Source organism: Gadus chalcogrammus, chromosome 2 (assembly GCF_026213295.1).
Source record: "Gadus chalcogrammus isolate NIFS_2021 chromosome 2, NIFS_Gcha_1.0, whole genome shotgun sequence".
NCBI classification, from domain to species: domain Eukaryota; kingdom Metazoa; phylum Chordata; class Actinopteri; order Gadiformes; family Gadidae; genus Gadus; species Gadus chalcogrammus.
Genome location: NC_079413.1, coordinates 13453684 through 13473326, shown reverse-complemented (window position 1 = coordinate 13473326; position 19643 = coordinate 13453684). Strand labels below are relative to the sequence as shown.

Genomic DNA, 19643 nt, shown 5'->3' with positions numbered 1-19643 from the left:
GGAGAGTTTTAGTTATGTGCCATCTCTATGTGCCATCTCTGTGCCGAGTTCCAAGCATGGACATAAGGTTCCAAGTGCGGGTGTGGTGACGTATATCATATGCGTCGAGAGCAGCGAAGAGCTGTAGTTCACAAAGCGGCCTCACATAAAACCTAAAATTATCAAACTTCTTCGCGAACATTTTTAGTTTTCTTTGCATGAAAAATTATCATTTAAATCCACAAACAACATATGTGTAATCCAGGGCATATAAAGACTGGGACCAGAAAATAATTATTTTCTCTCCATTGACACCCATTCATATTTTTCGATCTCATAGGTCCCATGAGCTCTACCGGAAGGGGTGTGACTTCGCCACTCTATATATACTCTCTGAACCCAGTACTTCTAACCTTGCTCACAATATATTCCAGACAGACTTGCTTTATGCAGGAGTTTTCACACTGCACTGCCTAGAACGCAGAGAAGAGGCAGCACGATGGCTCTTCAAGCAGGTCCTTGTATAGGATCAAACTTGGAAGTAGGCGGGCCGTTGATATGAATCATCATTACGTTTGATATGTTTGAGATCAGTAGGACAGCCCTTTTGTCTGAGCTTATATTGTTCATAAGGCTAAAGTTCCTCTCACACTCTGCTGTACTGAAAGGGAATGTTTTCATACAGTTCATGAGTGGTTTTAGAGCCTTGGGCTCACTAGTGGGCTGTTCCAGTAGGTCCCGCATCCCATTCAGTGCTTAGGTCTGTGCACAGGTTAAATCGCTTGCACAGTCGCTTAATTTATTCTTCACCATGGTGGATGCTGGGCTTTGATGGCCATTTACTCTGATCAAGGATGCTGAGGTCCTTGAAGGTCTCATCCTCAAAAGACAAGCGTTTCTGATGACTGGATTCAGTCACTCTGATTGAGCGTTTCAGCAGATGCTCAGCTCTGAGCAGAGTTATCGAACGAGACTGAAGCTCCTGTGACAGGAGATTTAGTTCATGGATTGTGTCATACCTGAGCCCAAGGTCACAAATAAATTCTGGACTTTGAACACGGTCTAGTAAACCTGTACATTTGCCTGTCTTTGGTGGACCTCGTCTCATCACAGCAATCATTTTTAAAGTGCTGCACAAGAGCTGGATGTCCAAACAGCACGCACAGTCCGACAGCTACTGGCCGCAGCATACATCCAAGATTCTGCCAATGCAAAGAAGTTTTGAGCCTACTTCAGCTGCTGAATTTATGAGTTCACGCTCATTTTTGTTTGACGTACTATACAGAGAATATAGCTTCTGGATAAAAGCTTTGAAGTGATTGACAGAGTTTACCGCATCAACTGCATCTGACACAGCGAGTTCAAGTCTATGGTTCATACAGTGCCATACAAAAAGCTTGGAATCTCGAGTTCAGCCTGGTTGCTACTCCTGACTTCTTTCCTAACATGACACTGGCTTCATCAGATACAAATGTTACCCAGTTTTCATGTAGCCGCTCTTCTGTAAAGCCAGCATTAGTTAAACAGGTGAGTAACGCCTGTTCTCTGCCATCTGCTCTCTGATTTTCCAGTTCAACAAGTTCAATGAATATGAACTCAGGGCTTTCTTCTTGAATTTATGCTTTAATAGAAACTGTCATGACAGCTTTGTGACTTAAAGAAGATGCCTCGTCAATTAGGACAGCCAATTTACTGGATGATGCAATAATGTTCCTGACGATTTTGCTCTGCATCTCACTGGCAACAAGTTGTATTATTTGTGTTGCACTGTAACGTGAATGAAGTATTGTGCCCATTTTTAGACAATTCATTTCCTGCAGCTCGGTGAGGCTCTCATGGTCAGAAAAGGGTCGGTTTTTTTGGCAATATGGTAGGCTGTTCGAAACACAGCTTCAGTTTCCTTCATGTAGGACTCAGTCATAGCATTGCTCAATTGCAGCTTTGTCCTGTTGCTCTGCCACGTTCAGTGTGTGGGCCTTGGACAAAGCATGTTTCCTCACCTTATTTCTCAAGGCAGACAGACTTGTTGTTCTACTTCGCTGGCCAGACACTTGAATTTCAAAGTTCATCCATTCTCTTGAGAGTGATACACCTTGCTCCTTGTTGATCCCAATGGAGTTCACACTGCTACAGACCAGACATCCTGTGAAGCATAAACAAACAATGCAAAAATACATACAGACAGTACAAAAATGTATTACTACAGTTTCTATTGTCACTGCTTTTTGTCCCCCATCGTTGCTGTTGTCATCGTCATCATCTACTATTAGTGTAGTTTTTGCTAGTGTCGTTGCTGTGCAACTCTCTCTCTCTCTCTCTCTCTCTCTCTCTCTCTCTCTCTCTTCTCTCTCTCTCCCACCTAGAGCCGTAGGATCTGTCCTAGGTTTCTGCCTCTTAAAAGGCAGTTTTTCCTTGCCCCTGTCGCCAAGTGCTTGCTCATGGTGGTACTGTTGGGTCACTGACCTTCTCTATTTGAAAAGTGTCCTGAGATAACTTGAAGTACTTTATCCCCAACTGTATGTGTGCATGGTCCATTTCTTCCACATACATCCAAGGATCCAAGGACGCACGCACGCACGCACGCACGCACGCACGCACGCACGCACGCACGCACGCACGCACGCACGCACGCACGCACGCACGCACGCACGCCCACACAATATTTCTCTGTGTCCACTGTTTCAGAAGTTACCCAAACTAGCAATCAAAAATTACCCCCCCCCCCCCAAACAGTCAATTACAATGGAGCCCTGGAGGTGACATGGATGCTGTCATTGTTTAACTCACGCGCGCGCAAAAAAAAATAAGTCATGTAACTTACACATGAAGTAGCTGTAGCTATAACCGTGACTGTCGAGCCCTGATATGTTATTAACATCATTTACAAGGTCCAGCAATAAAATAAAAAGGGCCCAGGCCCACCTACCGTAGTTGACGTCTTCATCCGAAGTTGTACCGGCATCTTTGTCTGTGGGCAGAGAGGCAGCATCTCCTTCACTGACAGCATCCTCTCCGGCGGGGGTGGGGGGCAGAGCGGGCGTCAGCGTTAACTGTACCGGTGTAGCATCGCTGACATTAGCTGAGCTGCTGGCTGATATTGATTCGCGAGGACGTTTGAAATCGTCAAATTAAATTTTTGTTTGGATAGCTCACTTCATTTGACCGGATTATTATTATTATAAATCCTAAAGGCAAATTATTTAAAGTAAACTTGTAAAAGTAAATTTGACTTTAGCAATATTTACCTCGGCATGACCCGCCCTTCTCTCCCTCCGATTGGCTCTTTCATCTTCATGCCTACAGTTAACCAATCTAATCAGTAAAGGCAGCGAGTATTAGCCAATAAGAGGCAGAGTAGCGTGGGTCATGGCTTCACCATCCTAGGGAAAAAGTGGGCAATTTGGCTTGCAGATACTACTGAATGGTGCGCATCTGGGGGGATTTAGAAGTGGGTATACGCAATGCTGACTGAAAGATAAGTGGGTATACGCCATATACCCGCGTATACCCTGGACTACACCAGTGGATAGGAGGTGATAGGCTACAAGGAAATAAAGGCATTCGAACATGAAACTGATCCTACTATGTTCTGTTTAGTTCTGACTGAGGAACTTCTAGATTCCGAACGCAGTGCACATGAACGGTCGCTTTCGGGAACACGCGGAAGCGTGAGCGTCATCACTGACGAGGTGTCTCATTATTACCAGGACCATGAACGCGTCTTTAGATTTGCTAGAACTTTGCGCGCGGGTGACGCTCTTGTGACGTAATTTCCTGACTTGTAGCACTTTGCTTTCCATTTGTATGGTACGCCCACCCGTACGAGTCGTAAGGTGTAAATCTCCCAGCTTTCTTGCAGCATTTCAAGGAGGTTATACTCAGGATTCTGAGTATAACGAGTTCAGTGAGGCTGACCATACGACTCGACAACATAAATGGTTAACAATTTTAATATCGATTTGAAATGCTCTTACACACTTGATTATATTGCTACTCTATTCCGGTCACCAATTTATGCATTGCACGGTCTACAATGTAAAGTTGTGTTGTTTGTTTTTGAGCTGGTTTGCTAAAGAGGCTTATTATTTTATTGGTTTATTTGAAACAGGGACCATGTACAATGTTCATTAATTACGTGGAGTAAAAAAATGGCCTGTACCAGATTATAGCTAAAAGCTCATTTCCATCTGCAGTCCCTAGCTTATGTAGCTATCAATAACAATGACTAACCAATGACATGACACATCACAAAGACAAACGGGAACGTAAAGGTGCTATCCATTTGTATGGTACACCGGTACGTCCGACCTGCTCTAGCGAGAATGTAGTTTCCTGGTTTGCAGCACTTAGCGTTCCCATTTGTCATTGGCTAGTCGGGAGGGTGCCTATGTTCCCACAGCCCTATGTTCCCACATTTAAAAGTTTTTTTTTCAAAATGAGTTCTTATGTTCCCAAATTTCACTGGCACCGTTGGATCCTGCCTCATTTGAGCCAAAAACATCTTGTTGAAATTGAGCTAGGGTTACCCCTAACCCTGTCTGCTATGCTTTTCACCAAATATTGACGGAAAAAATACACATTAATTTACTATAAAGTGCTTCCAAAAAATCTTGTGAGAGGATAGGGCATGAATTGAAGGGAAATATAAGGAAGGCAAGACCTCATTTTGAAAATGTCCTAGAAATGTGGGACCAAAGGGTTTAATTTTGAGAAAAAACTTAGAAATAAGAAAAATCATAGAAATCTAGGAACTTAGGGCTGTGGGAACACTAGGGCCTAATTTACAAAATTTTCATTGAAAAGGAATCCTTAGAAATGTTGGACATTGGGCTGCGGGACCATTGGGCTGTGGGAACATAGTGCTGACCCCGTTTGAAGATACACTCCTAGTTGTCGATGTTCTTTGCTATCAAATAATAACTTTCTTAAATTGTAGCCATAGCAATAAAGTAGATTATGTAGAAGTTCTTGTAGCTTTTTACCGTCTGTTATGCTTAACATTAATGCAAGGTGTAATGATGTACGATATTCATGTCATGGTTTAACCTCCTGGGTTCCTGACCTTATCAACATAATCACACATTTCACAAAACATCTGTGAAATACATTTTATTCAATAATAAATCAACACGCAATCAAGTCGATTATTTCATTTTACTTGTATGTGGCTTTTTGCCATATGTTGTGGTTAACCTTAATGCCAGGTATAATAATACATGACATTCATATTGCGGTTTAAACCCTCCTGGGTTTCTGACAATATCAACATCCTCACACATTTGACAAATTATCTGTTAAATACGTTTTATTAAATGAATTGTGTCACCAACTTTCACTATTTTATTAAAATACAGACACATGGGTCATGCCGAAAAACACAGCGGTTGATTTGTTTTTTATATTTAAACAGCATTGCTAATCAACAGTTCAATAGTTCCGATCCTATCACAGGACGGTGACTTTCATTTTGCCAGGACTTGAAAGTGCACTTGTTCTGCGAGCAGCCGCCTCTAGAATCTTCTTCCTCGGGCCCAACTGGATGCGAATGCCCTTGAGGTCATCGTCGGAGCAGAGCATGAGTGCCTCCAGGTCCAGCTTCTCCCGGTTAAACGCCATGGTGAACTCCTGCAGGGAGAGGGTCGACAAGAAGGTGTCCAAAGGGGACGTCTCCTCGTCAAGCTCGTCGTCCAGCCCCAGCTCGTCCTGCTCCCAGGGAACGTCGGCGTCAAAGCCGCCGGCTCCTCCATCGTCGTCTCCCGCCCCGAAGATCTCGTTTTGGACGAGGAAGCCCAGGTTCTCGTTGCTCTCGTTGGGCATGTCGTCGGCATCCGAACCCAACTTTTTCATGAAGGTCAGACCCCCGAGGCCAGGTCGGTTGAAGATGGAAAGTTTGTTTTGGGCGCCTTCCGCGTCATCCTCGCCCCTGTGGGCGTCCTCCGTTTCCTCCTCGTTCTCTTCCTGCTCGCTGAAGACGCCCAGAAACTCTGGGTTCCCCTGGGTCCCGAAGACGACATTCCCGTCCCCTCCCCCTTTTGGTAAGGTGCCCCCCTTATCTTTCTTCCCAAATCTCTGCAGGGTTCCCATGACGCTTTTTGAGAGTGAACCAGACGGCTTGGAATTGATGAGCTGGGAGAACTGCTCATTGGACAGGGAGCCCGTGGTGGATGTCTGCGCCCCGGTGCCGTGTTTGGATATGGACCCGCTGTTGGTCTGGTACATCTTGTCCATCTTGGTCTGGTGGCGTTTCTTGACCTTCTCGCAGAGCTTCACTCGTTTCTCTGCCTCTTTGGTGGCCTCCTTCTTCAGGTTCGCCACTCGCCTAGGGTCCTTGGTGGTACGCTGGGAGGCGGAGGCGTCCAGGAAGCGCACGCAGTCCATGCGGTCGCGCGACGCGGCCACATCCATGGCCGTGTGGAACTCGTTGTCCAGGGCGAAAAGGTTGGCGTTGAAGTTGACCAGAAAGCTGAGGATGTGCATGTGGCCATTGTTGGCAGCGTGGTGCAACGGTGTGTTTCCCCAGATGTCACACCTGTCTGGGTCTCCGCTGCAAACGAAGAGGAAGAGGAAGCGGAAGAGGATGATCAAGAAGAAGAAGAAGAAGAAGAAGAAGAAGAAGAAGAAGACGAAGACGAAGACGAAGAGTTATCAGTGAGCTCATGTAGCACCAGATAACTGTGATGGTTGACAATGGTTTATTTCATTCCCTTTCTCCTTCAACCTACTGTCCTATGAATGAAGGCTAAGAAGCCCATCAAAATACATTATATATATTATGTATCAATATATATTCTTTTTTCTGCATCTACATTTGCACTAACATTCAGTTGAGCAGAGATGGAGTATACTATTTAAACTAATAAAAGGTCAAGAAACAAAATAACACATGACACTGAGATCTCAACATGACGAAGGTTAATGAGTGAGCTATTAAGAATGAAAGTCCTGCTATACCTCTTGCAATAAAAATAATTTAGTTGGTATCATAGCAACATTGTGGATATCACTCAACAAACAGAAGGTATTTATGACCACAGGCTATAACTAAAATATGGTACACAGAATTATGCCCCCTGGTCATCCACGTTGTAATATATAAGATTTAATTGATTTATTATTTTGGGCCTCATCGCAGTAAGACTTTGGAGAACATATTTGTTATATTGAGAGAGACAGAGAGGGGGGTTGGGGGAGGTTATGAATGAAGGGGTCTTTTGTTTAACAGGCTTTGGATGATTTAACATTTGGCTCAGTGCATGAGAGAGTCCATACAGTGGAGGATTAGTTTACTTTCTTACAAAGTAAACATTAGAGATTAAACTTAAAGTTAAGCATAGGACCAAACATACAGGTTTATAGTATGGTGATGACAACAGCTCAATAAGGCCACATCCTCAACTTAACATGACCAACAAGGACAAAATGTAGGATTACTAAACATTTAAAGTTCCATTTTTTATTTCTAAATTCTAACACTCAGTTTATTACAAAGTAAACATTAGAGATTAAAGGCCTAATTACAAAAACAAAAGCCGTCTATCTATGAAGGCTAAATATTAGGCCTAAAGCATTATTGATAAATAGGTGCAACATAGCCTATATATTAAAATGGACATATATTTAGAGGAAGAGGAAAATAATGATGGTTCTGTGTGAAAACCGAACTATCATCAATCTGTTGTTCCTAGATTTTTTTATTTCTCAAAGGGGGGCTTTAACTCACCCCCGACTGCATATCAGCTGAAGGGCATCGCCGTGCCCGTGAAAGGCAGCCCATAGGGTGGGTGTCATGCCATCCTCGTCCGGTGTGTTCAAGTCCTTTTTCGTGGCCTCCTTCAGTAGATCCAAGTACCCGTCAATCGCAGCTTTATGGTACCTAGACATTGTTAATCTCCCCTTCTAAATATTTATATCCTATATATCACAACTGCCTTAAAAAAATAAATAAAACAGTAATAATTTAAAAGTCCTGGAAGGAGCCCGTCATTTTGGGTAATTGTTCTGACTGGAAGCACACAAGAGAATGGCAAATAGAGTAGGACTGGGCGTGAACGTAATTGCTGCATTCCCTGCCCGCTATAAAAAAGAGGCAAAGTCCAGTCTCTGCGTGGCATCCAAGGAGCAAGCCACACGCCATGGACCTTTGATTCCAAGCGTCATTGTGTGCTTGAAAAGTTTTTTTTTATAAAATATCTTGTTGGTAAACAAGTTATTTTCTTTTTAAATGTTTTTCATAAGCTTAATATAATTGAAAGATCAAGTTCACGTTCATTGCATCAGAAAAAGATTGATATTGAACTATATTTTAAATTTAACAGTAAAAGTCAAAGAAATCAAAAATGTTTAGAGTGATGAGAACTACTACTGCTTATAGAATGACACAACAGACTCCTCCTCAATAGATGGCGATGTCCCCGCCTATCGCCTTGCACTCTCGTCTCGGACAGGGGAGGGTTACCACAGAAGGACTCGCCAGTTCTCACAGTCGGGATACTTCAGATCATTCCATTGTTTTGGTTTTGCTTAACTCAACACAAAGAGGGACCATATCATATATCTACCTAGTTTTCATAAATTGCTCTGTACCCATTTATTTATATATTGTTTGCTATTTATCCTAGTTTAGCAAGTGCAGAAATGTCAAACACCGGTCCATCTAGTATCTTGTCCTACGAGACGCTCGTTCATGCGGTAGCGGGGGCAGTGGTGAGAAAACACATTCACACACACGAACCATTTAAAACATTTTTATTTGTACTTTTTGTTCGAATGTTTCATCCATTAGTGATGTCAACAACATTGGTTGACTTATTATCTTGTCCGTCAGTTAAACATTACACTTGATTGTCGCCAATTTAGGGAAGCGTGACAGCAATGAGCGTCTTCTTTCCTTTGGACACAGCCAGGCTTCGACTACAGGGTGAGTTGGGGGTCTTATCTAGGGTTGCCAACCGTCCCGTAAAATACGGAATCGTCCCTTATTTGGCAATTAAATTTTGCGTCCCGTATTGAACCAATACGGGACGCAATTTGTTCCGTATTTCCATAAATGTCCAATACACATGTCTGTCACACACACAAATACTAAATCTAACAATAATGATCAAAACAAAACACAGGGAATACTACGGTCAGCAAAATTGTCGCGGCGGGATCTACGCAAGACCCGCTCCGGTCATCTGTGTGTCTGCGCATGCGTGTGGTGGTCGCGGTTGCCTAGCGACAGACACCACACACCGGCGCTGCTCACAAAACCCGCGCCTTTTAAAAATGCCCGCTACACCCGGTACTCCACCACGTCCTCAAAAGCGTAAACGCTTGCAGAAGTACGGACGTGAGTGGGAAGACGCACATCCTTGGCTGGACAGCGTCAATGGAGATGTTTACAAGGCAAGTTGTAAAATATGTCGACGAGTGTTTTCAGTGGCGCACGGTGGGCTGTCTGACATCAGACAGCATGCAACAGGAGAGCAACACTGCAGACACGAAAGATCACAGAAGACCCAAGCGTCAGTGTCACAGTTCTTCATACCCCAATCATCTCCTGAGGTTGATACGGTATGGGACATTATGTTGTGATTGATTTCCTATCTGGTTGTGCTTTTGCCAGAACATCGCAGTGCATGGGCAGAGCCTATTTTAGTAAACTGTTGTGGTTTGATTGATTGTTTAGGATGTTGAGTTTTAAAAGTCGAATGAACGACCATTTATTTAATATACAGAAGTATATAAATATTATATATGGCCATTTAAAGAACAAATCATACTAATGGATTAACAGTTAATAAATAAAAAAATACATTTGTTAAAAGAAAACCTTTATTCTTTAATATACATACATTTCCTAGAATAAAAATGTTTGTAGAGCTTTCTGTGTATTCTTTTATATTTTTGAGGAATGCAGTGTTCAGTGATCATTACATCAATTATATTATTAGTGTGGTTTAACTGTTTGGATGACCTGACTTCTTTTCAAGTCATAAGACAGGCAGCAGACAAATGTTCAATTTAATCAACAATATGTCATCCCACTCTTCCTCTCTATTACCGCAGCTGAGGTGACACAGGTGTACCACGCAGTCACACAACCTCAGCTACAACAGTGTTGACTGTGCACATAAACTGAATCAAAAGGTTCTCCTGGATTCAAAAATTGTAAAAAAAAATGTATAGGGAGAACAAAGGCAGAGGCAGTGGTTAAAGATGTCCTTGCTCCAAAGGCAGTGGCTGATGTTCTCAAGGCCCTAACATCAGATAAACCCCTCCCATTTTCCATTCAGACAGATGCATCAAATAAAGGCAACAGGAAGATGTTCCCCCTTGCTGTTCAATACTTCAGTCCAGAATGCGGGGTCACCAACAAAATGCTGGATTTCATTGAAAATGCAGATGAGTCCGCTGCTGGGATTGTAGCTCTCATAGAGCAGTCGCTTGACAAATTTGGCTTATCGTTGGATCATGTGACAGCATTTAGTGCACTGCAGACAACACAAATGTGAATTATGGAATTCAAGACTCTGTCTTCACCAACTGGAAGAAGTAATAAAAAGATCTGCTGCAAGGAAACTGCCATGCCCATATTGTGAACAACACAGTGAAGCATGCTCTTGACCAGCTCACTGTAGATGTGGAAAATGTTGTGCTGAAGGTCTATGCCTTCTTTTCCACATCTGCCAAACGAAGAGAATCACTCAAAGAGTTTTGCAGGTTTTGTGATGTTGCGTTCCAGGAAATTCTGCGACATGTCACAACCAGGTGGCTCTCCCTTGATCCAGCCATCACCTGGCTAATGCAAACCTGGATTGCACTGAAATCGTACTTCATCAGCCTGGGGGGAGGAGTGTCCCAAACAACTTCGAGCATTGTTAAATTTCAGTGAGGACTCAACTGAGGAAGATGGAGACATTGTGGAGGTTTACCTTCTTTTCTGCAATAATATCCTCTCTCTCTTTGAGGAAGTTGTAAAGAAGCTGGAGAGTGATGAAACCACCTGTGTTGAGTTATATTCCATCATGGAAAACTTCAAGCAAAAGCTCACACAGAGACGAGATTAACAGTTCTATGGCTACTTAACTAAATTGAAGCTGCAGCGTCTCCGTCCACTTGATGCTGACATGGCAAGGGCAGATTTTACTGTATTCCTCAACACAGCACTCTCATATGTTGAGAAATGGTTCAACTTTTCGGAAGACTACTGGTTGTTCTCACTGCAACCTCTCTCTCTGCACCATGGCACCATGACCTTTGCTGACATTGAGAGGGTGACCACCAAGCTCAACGTCATCCATAAAGTCAACATGGATGAACTTTATGATGAATGCTCCAAAGCAAAACCCATTCTGAAGAAGCTCAAAGAAGATGCTGAAGATGAATGGAAGTCCAAAGGTGTGGCTGCCAGGTGGGTGGCTCTCTTTCGAGTAGCTGACCTGCCAAACATGCTGTCTATCACCAGACACATCCTGAGCATCCCAGCATCCACTGGATGTGTGGAAAGGATCTTCTCCAGAATGGCCAACAAATGGAGTGACTGCAGGAATAGGTTCTCCACAGAGCTCATGAGAAGTGAGCTGCTGATCACTCTCAACTTTGAGCAGTCCTGTTCAGAGTTTTACAACAGCGCTTTGAAAGACAAAGAGTTACTCAGTGCTGCAAGGAGTAACAAGAAGTACACCTGTAAAAAGAAGTAACAGTTTTGAGGGGAGGAGTAATGTTGAGGGAAGGAGTAATGTTTTGCACTTTCTTTTTTTACATAAGTTTATAAGTGTTTTTGTTGTTTATTTGTACTGTTTTTTTTTGTAAAAATGTTCAAAGAGAGTCCCTATAGTTATGCACTTAAAAAGTAACATGAAGTTCTCCGTTTATTTAGTTTATATTTTAAAAGTTCATTGCTGCACACGCCACACAAAGAGATTTCATTCAATATTTAATTGACTGCACTTTATAAGAGAATGTTATGTGATAATAAAGCATTTCAAGCTTTAAGTATGACTAATTCCTTTCTTGATCAACCCTTTACTAAAAACACCAGCACAAAATAAAACATACCACTGCTGCGGGCGCCCCGCCCCACAGGAGTCGGGCCCGTGGTGAGCGTCCCTTATTTTAATTTCTGATAGTTGGCAACCCTAGTCTTATCGGAGAGACCAAAAGATAGCAGCCCTGCTGAGCTCTAAACCTATTGATTGTCTATTGATTCAAAATCTCTTGTTGGTATTATTAAACACCTTATTTAATGGTGCTCTACTTTCAGATTGTTGTATATAAAGTTTCACTTTAAATGTGTTCTCAGTTGATGAAAATCGAAAATCGAAATCAACCCCAGTCATCCTGGCTGAGATAGCAAAGGAGGAAGGCGTGTGAGTAGTGTTTCATAACACATAATCTCTCAGCAACCATTTTTTCCTTCGGGGTCAGGGCTTTAGTTTTTGTGCTACAGTGCATAGTCCAAATCCTTAGCTTTATTTGAAAAAATCTACTGCAGTTGAAATTGCAGTTACACATAATACACTGCAATAAACACACCACACACTTGAACAAAAACACAAGCATTCATTTGAATCACATTTTCATTATTTATAATGCACTACATACAGTACATTTAAAAATGAATGACAAAATATGGTCGAACAAAAGTAGGATACCAAAACCCTCATTGAACGTAATTCCAGTTGTTTAGACACATTGGAAAAAAGTCTATAAAGTAAACGTTCAACATATGTCATGCTCAAGGGACACGACATGTATAACCACTGCTTGTTTTCCAGACTGTCTCTATACAGGGGATGGTTCCCAGTCATCTCCAGTCTCTGCTGCTCCAACTTTGTCTACTTCTACACCTTCAACACTCTGAAGAAGCTGGCCAGTGCAGGCCCGGGGAGGCCAAGGCCGGCTACAGACCTGCTCATGGGCGTTGTGTCAGGTTAGAAGACCCTCCAGAAGGGATCAGACTCAAGATAGTCCGATAGTGTCTAACCAGTGGCATATATTACCCCAATTTCTGCCGCCAAACTGCAGGCATCTTTGAGACAAATGCCCAATCCTCTTCCTGCTCCTTATAGACATGTATCTAAATTTCACTCTTTACGAGCAAGTCCATTTACTTTACAAAGTGTCTACTCATTAGTACATTTTTAGATGCATCTTGGGGCCTTGATTCAGTCTTTTGGAGAGCATGTGGTGGTAGGAGTACAGCAGATAGCTGGGAGTCGAAAGGGGCTTGCAGTTAGATGGCTGACATCTGTATGATCTTCATCCAGGGGCAGTTAATGTGATCCTGACCACACCCATGTGGGTGGTCAATACGCGGCTGAAGCTACAGGGGGCGAAGTTCAGAAACGAGGACCTCCGCCAGACACACTACAAAGGAATCTTCGGTGGGTAGCTTGGTCCCATTGTTTCATTGCTTGGTTCCATCTTAGCATTATTATAGTGTTATTTTCAATAATGTAGCAGAGACCTAATGCCAAGTCTATCACAGCTGTCAATGATCTCTATCATGCGTAGATATTGGTAAAGAATATTTTTGTTCTTAATACTGTATTATACTTTGTGCTATGACACATGAGTTTCCCATCTGGGATGGACAAAGTATATCCACTCTATCTTATATTTGACCCCCCCTCCCTTGCCTCCCAGATGCCTTCTACCGAATCGTATCAGAAGAGGGCGTGGCCACCCTGTGGAACAGCATGCTGCCATCCCTCGTCCTGGTCTTCAACCCAGCTGTGCAATTCATGTTCTATGAGGCCATGAAGAGGAAGGCGGGCAAAGGGGGACGGGCGGTGAGGAGAGAGAGAGACAATTTCCCCCTGGGATCCTTGTTTACTTTCCTTGTTTATTTTTGAACCAAAGGTCAACAAGTCCTCAAGCTATTTGTTGTTAGCTATTATTCTAGCTGTAGGTTTATTGATTTTGGTTTAAGGCTATAACATGAAGATGTGTTCATTTACGTATTGAAAAAGTGTGTGTGTTACAGATAACATCGGCAGAAATCTTTGTGATTGGGGCCGTTGCCAAGGCTGTTGCTACCACGGGAACCTATCCTCTGCAGACAGTGCAGGCCATTCTCAGGGTAAAACTAAGACTGCATCTAAATTAAACAATATCCATTATCTGTAACCATGGAATCCTGAAATGGACCTGTTTGTTCACCAGTTTGGCCAGTATAAGGGCGATGGTAAGGGAGGAGCATTTGCAAGTCTGCGAAGCATAGTGGCTCTGCTGATGGATAGAATAAAGTAAGTCAAGGCTTTTTTTTTACTTAGCCCAGGGATCAGGGATCTTTGGCCCGCTGTTGTCATTGTTTTATCCATGAATCACACCTGTGCTTTATGAATCAAATTGATAATTCAATTATAATGAACATTACCTTTGTGTTCAAAACTTCAAATGTATGGGACTGTAGCTATGGTTACATAGTGCTGGCTCACTCAAGCCTGTTGGTAACCATTAGCTCAGCATGAGAATCAAGTCATTATTTTCTTAACATTTAGAACGGCTTCAACTTTTTTAATATGGTTCAGGTTAGTGAAGAAAGCAGATGTAAATCCCACGTGACCGTAGTATTTCAGACCCACGATAAAACGAATGAGCTACACCTTTTTTTGCCTCCTACTATAATATTTATATTGTGATGAAAGCCTATTAGTGCCATAACACACACATATTACAGGATAGCTTTTTGAAGTTGCCTGAAATCTGTCCTCTTAAACACAGGAAACATGGTTTCCTTGGCCTGTACAAAGGCCTGGAGGCCAAGCTGCTGCAGACGGTGCTAACGGCAGCCCTCATGTTTGTGGTGTACGAGAAGATCACCACAGCCACGTTTAAAGTGATGCGCATCAACAAGGCCATGAAGCACTGATGACCATTACCCCTCTGTCCGCTTTAATTGCTTCCCTGGGATGTGCTTGCCAGTGGCGTAAATATCGACGGTGCAACCGGTGCACTGCACCGGGGCCCAGACGCCTTGAGGGACCCATGGAGGAAGAAAAAATATAATAATCGCCTAGGGCGGCAAATGTCTAGGGGCCGCCCTCTGGTGGCACCCTCAATTAATTAACTAAATTATACGATTACACCGTAGTAAGCATTTTTATTAATGAAATCTGTCGTGGTGATGAGTTTGGGGTTGGAGAGCTGATACAGTCTGCAGATTATCATTCTTTATCCATAGCCAATGAGAAATTAGCTCTAGGGGTTGGCTTTTAATAAAATAGTCCCTTTTGTCTTGGGATTTTTTTTTACTAATGTCAATATACATTTATGATGTAAATTGAAAGGAAAACACTCCATGTGGTTTCTTATTAATAACAAACATCAAACAAGAGTATTTATCCTAATTCAACTAAAAAATTGTTAATTTATTATTTCTGTGTGTTGTCTTTTGAACTATCTTACTGCTTCACGAGTTGTCACTCCAACGTTAACTGTTATGTTGGGTGCAAGTCAGCCAATGGCTTTACCCAATTTCATAACTATACACTGGGTATAGGAAAAAGACCAAAGGGTTATGTATTTATGTTCTGATCTTCTGTAAATTCGCTCTCCTCAAATTATGTCTTACGTTTGGAGAGAAAATGTTGAGTCGATTTTTTTTACAAAAGGTATTTCTCATTACACCTCAGGCAACCTCAACAGTAATAATCAAATAGTTAGAAAAATTCACATATAATTTATTATAAAATTCAGTACACAGTCGCATTATGTTATTGTAATATTCCACAAACCTTTTTTACTAACCCTTTCACATTTACTGATATTTAATCATGTTAACGAAATAAGTACATGAAGAGTTATTGTAATAATCCATGTGCCTTTGTTAAGGTTACGTTTACTAATGTCTTGATGATTGTACAATTGTTTTGGAACAGAAACATATTGCTTGAGAGCCTGGGATTAAAAGGGGAGAACCAAAGCATACAGTGGCATTGTTCTGTTATTACGGTCCTGTTACCTTAATAAAATAATAATTTCATTCTTGTGGAAGTCCACAACATCACATATGACTAGTGATGCCACATCTAGCCACCTCTGCTAAACAGACCAACAAATTGGTGATCAAAGTCTCTTGGTAATAGTAGGCTGGCATTGACAGACAGTCTCTTGGAGGACAACCAGTTGGGTTTGACCCCCAAGGGGAGGGGCCTAGTTCGGCTGGGGTCAGTGTGGGGACCCCATCCCCTCCACATACCAGGGAGGGAGGAAGCAGTAGCTGGAGTCTCTGTGAACGGTGTAGGTAACGTCTTGGTGGGGGTCCCAGGAGAACAGATGCACCACCCTGGGGGGGAAATGATTCACTCGCTTAAAGGACTGATCAATCACAGGAGGATCAATGCAGTGAACATTTTAAATGTTCCCTCTAAAATGACTAAACATTGTATTTTTTATATTTGCATCATTTATGTATGTTTTTATAAGGTATGTCTTCAAGCTAATATAACCTGATCTACAGTCCAACCCCATATCCGTCCGATTTATTTTCTTTGCCAATTTTACCTGATAATTCTTATCCCCTGACATTTGAGCTAGGATTTGGGTGATTATTTAGGTATTATGGTTCTGGCCTTCAGCACACCAAATATCTCTCCACACCACTGTGGCTCACCTGGGGCTGTCCTCTCTGACCACCGTCCGGACGAAGGACAGAAACTCACAGCAGAAGTTCATACACACGGTGGGTTTCCAGCAGTTGTATTCATTCTGAAATAATGTCATAAAACAGAATACAGGGCCATGAAGTTTCCATTCTGACGTGCAGTCGATTTAGCGCAGAGACCTTCCTAATGAGCCAAGGTTAAAAACCAGCCATCAATGGGTATGACAGGCTAGGCCAGTGTTGGGGCAGTGATCAAGCATCTCTAAATAAAACCTTTTAATTCAGTTATATTTATCTTACCATACCTCTATATATCTTATCCAAAGTGATTAAGAATAAACTGCTTTGAATAATACATAAAGAGTGTTAGGAATCGTGCAAGGAGTCCTACAGGTAGACTGCGGACACAAGCGATCTAATCAAAAACCCTTAAGCTGGGAGTCAAACACCCTAGTTGTCAATATAATATGATCAGGCCCTGGCTGGATCAATCAGTACCTTGATAAGATGTGAAATCTGGGAGATGTGAATGGTCTCCGTCCCGACAACCAGGCCGTCGGGATCCCGGAAGCCTGCGACGATACGAGGGACTCCCGGGAGGAAGGACTGGGCCCACCACTTGAGCAGCTTGAATCTGAAGACAAAAGCAACCACCAAGAATGGGGAAGGATATGGTTTATAAACAACTTGAAATTCAAACACATTTCTTTGTTGGCCTATGTGTTATGATTCAGACCCTGGGTTGCCAGATATTTAAAAAATGGGCACGCATACACAGCATGCTGCAGCCATGGAAGCAAGCAAATGAACGGGATCAAATAACTAGAGATCCTTCCCGACCTGAAAAGCCTTGTTCGCTTTGGGGCTATTCCCCACTATTCAAGGAGCCTGAGGTAAATAATTGTTTAGTATATATTACACGTGAACACTTCAAAAAGAAACAAGATAACACCTTTTGCCAAGATTTATTAGTTTTTATTAGAGGTTCATTTGTTTCTATTAGCGTGACAAGATGACTGTCACGCATGCTGAAAACAATATCCTGAGTTTGAGATCTCAATCATTAGATATTGCCCAATATTCGAGATAGCGAACAAATCAAATTGCGCCATCTTAGGAGGTTCACGTTTAGCATACACTAAAGTAAAATACTTTACTAATCCACAAAGCACGCACAGATATTACACTTGCATTACTTTCTACCGTTGTAATATGAATCAGTGATCTAGGTGAAATGCATGAGTTCAAATGACCTATAAAGCGTCTGAATAAACTGCCCAAGTGGTTAAAGAGTACTCCTAGCCGAAAAGTTCCTGGTTCAAACCCTGACCTCCACACTCACCCTGTAGAGCAGATAAAGCAAGACGCCCAACCGCTACCTGCTCATAAAGGTATCAAAAATCATTCATGACTATGGATGCTTCTTGGAAACCTGCTTCTGCTAAATGACTGAAAAGCAACAATAGAGTGCAGCTCTCCTACAGACAGGAAGAGCAGCAGAAACCGCCTACCTGTGGAAATTACTCCGTTGTTTGGGCGTGCAGATCTCCGCCGAGGTCTTCAGCTCGATGTAGCAGGCAGGGGCGGCAGGGGACTTGGGCCCTCTGTCCCGGCAGTCTACCTCGCCTGAGAAGAGCAGCTTGTGGTCGGCCAGCTTGGTCTGGACCACGGTGCAGAAAGCCTCGTTGGTATTTACCACGCCGCCTGGGTCTGGGGAGGCCTTCATGTCCTCTACGGAGTCAAGATTACACATATCACATGTACTCATCATCATAATTACTATCTATTTTAGCATAACCCTTTATCAAAAGGGAAAGCAATTCCTACTTTGAGTGGTCTAGCGTCTAGCAATGGCGGGTTTTGTAGATTATGCAGAACCATGTCCTAAACCTACAGGTGTACGTTGGCCTACCTGCACATAGATACTGCTCAAACTTGTAGCCCCAGTACATCATCTCTTGGTGCCGCTCCGTGCGGTTTTCTGTATCGCGGCGCGAGGCCTCCGTCTCCACCTCGCTGAGGTAAAGGGTTCCTCTGAACAGGGTGGCTGCCAGCAGCCAGCCCTCCCGCGTCTCGTATGGCGTGGTCAGAAGCTTGGTGAGATGTCCGCGCCATGTGACAACGTCCACCCCCAACGCCCTAACAGCATTAGAAAATAGACCGATATCACACAAGTCAAGCTCCCAACGACCATTAACATAAACCTTTAAAGGTGACATATTATACCACCAGGTGTGAGTGTGATTAGCCGCTACAAGTCGTTTTGAAAATATGCCTCTTCTGACATCACAAGTGGGCGTGTCCTACTAGGTTGCTGTGCTTGGAATCTGTGTGATTCTGTTTACTGTAGTGTTGATCCCTTTTATAGTGTGAAAGAAAATTGGACGATACAGACGTCTTATGAGTAGTCAGAGCACTTACGGTGATGATGAGGCTGCAGCCACACGGGACTCGAGCTTTGATTTGTTGGCTAGAATCCACCGAAGGATGTGATCCAGTTTCTCCTTTATACTGTCGTCTCTCTTTACAAACCGGTCCTTGTAGCCATCCCTTAGGTTAAAGTCAGGCCTGGAAGGCGGCTCCACAAAATATCTAATTTGCCTTGCGTCATTGAAGAACCTACGTTCAGAGTCCAGTGAAAAAGACCCCACTTCAACAGGCTGTTTGTAAACTGGAAAGGGTTTTTCATATAATTGCCGCCTGGTACTCAAAGCCCGGCATGAAGATGCTGAGGAGGAGAGAGGTGCTGGATCAGCTCGGTCCGGCGAATGGCTTGGCCTAAAGCGTTTAGGGTTTACACTCAAAGTGTCATTATCCATGTTTCTTCTGTGATTTTTGTAACCGGAGGGTGGAGGGTTCACTTTGCGTCCATGTTGGTCCATTGCAGCGTACAGTCAACCCACAGTATTGCATGAGTTCCAACCCGAAAAGGCTACTTAATACGAATTGCGATCGTATTATTAGCCCAATGTTTTTAGCTCATGCTACCTGGACATGTTCTAAAAAAACACTTCCGGTTGTGTACGGAATGCAGAATTCATGTTGACCACTAGGGAGGGAGTGTGTGAAA

At 42.9% G+C, this 19643-nt stretch overlaps 3 protein-coding genes across 3 annotated transcripts; 1 reads left to right on the top strand and 2 right to left on the bottom strand.

Annotated features, from left to right (window-relative positions):
• Positions 1 to 4618: 4618 nt before the first annotated feature.
• Positions 4619 to 8004, bottom strand: anks4b (ankyrin repeat and sterile alpha motif domain containing 4B). The gene is made up of 2 exons (XM_056607526.1): positions 7700 to 8004; positions 4619 to 6523 (listed from the first exon to the last, which is right to left on the bottom strand). The coding sequence occupies exons 1-2, from the start codon at positions 7858 to 7860 to the stop codon at positions 5425 to 5427; spliced, it is 1260 nt and encodes a 419-aa protein (XP_056463501.1). The 5' UTR covers positions 7861 to 8004; the 3' UTR covers positions 4619 to 5424.
• Positions 8005 to 8417: 413 nt separating this feature from the next.
• slc25a17l (solute carrier family 25 member 17-like) lies at positions 8418 to 17107 on the top strand. The gene is made up of 9 exons (XM_056581854.1): positions 8418 to 8682; positions 8836 to 8896; positions 12266 to 12332; positions 12741 to 12895; positions 13233 to 13349; positions 13612 to 13757; positions 13952 to 14047; positions 14131 to 14213; positions 14692 to 17107. Exons 1-9 carry the CDS (start codon positions 8614 to 8616, stop codon positions 14837 to 14839), a joined length of 942 nt encoding a protein of 313 aa, XP_056437829.1. The 5' UTR covers positions 8418 to 8613; the 3' UTR covers positions 14840 to 17107.
• On the bottom strand, positions 13838 to 19641 carry dxo (decapping exoribonuclease). Its single transcript, XM_056581843.1, has 6 exons — positions 18995 to 19641; positions 18486 to 18712; positions 18085 to 18304; positions 17072 to 17207; positions 16583 to 16677; positions 13838 to 16255 (listed from the first exon to the last, which is right to left on the bottom strand). The coding sequence occupies exons 1-6, from the start codon at positions 19453 to 19455 to the stop codon at positions 16138 to 16140; spliced, it is 1257 nt and encodes a 418-aa protein (XP_056437818.1). The 5' UTR covers positions 19456 to 19641; the 3' UTR covers positions 13838 to 16137.
• Positions 19642 to 19643: the final 2 nt, after the last annotated feature.

Bases quoted from the DNA above. Each gene is read 5' to 3' on its own strand.
- slc25a17l (XM_056581854.1), top strand. From the start codon at position 8,614: ATGTCAAACACCGGTCCATCTAGTATCTTGTCCTACGAGACGCTCGTT. The intron at 8,683-8,835 runs GTGAGAAAACAC...TCGCCAATTTAG, and splicing joins ATGCGGTAGCGGGGGCAGTG to GGAAGCGTGACAGCAATGAG. The intron at 14,214-14,691 runs GTAAGTCAAGGC...TCTTAAACACAG, and splicing joins CTGCTGATGGATAGAATAAA to GAAACATGGTTTCCTTGGCC.
- dxo (XM_056581843.1), bottom strand. From the start codon at position 19,455: ATGGACCAACATGGACGCAAAGTGAACCCTCCACCCTCCGGTTACAAA. The intron at 18,713-18,994 runs GTAAGTGCTCTG...TAATGCTGTTAG, and splicing joins GCTGCAGCCTCATCATCACC to GGCGTTGGGGGTGGACGTTG. The intron at 16,256-16,582 runs GTGAGCCACAGT...TTTCCCCCCCAG, and splicing joins GTCAGAGAGGACAGCCCCAG to GGTGGTGCATCTGTTCTCCT.
- anks4b (XM_056607526.1), bottom strand. From the start codon at position 7,860: ATGTCTAGGTACCATAAAGCTGCGATTGACGGGTACTTGGATCTACTG. The intron at 6,524-7,699 runs GTGAGTTAAAGC...CTTCGTTTGCAG, and splicing joins CAGCTGATATGCAGTCGGGG to CGGAGACCCAGACAGGTGTG.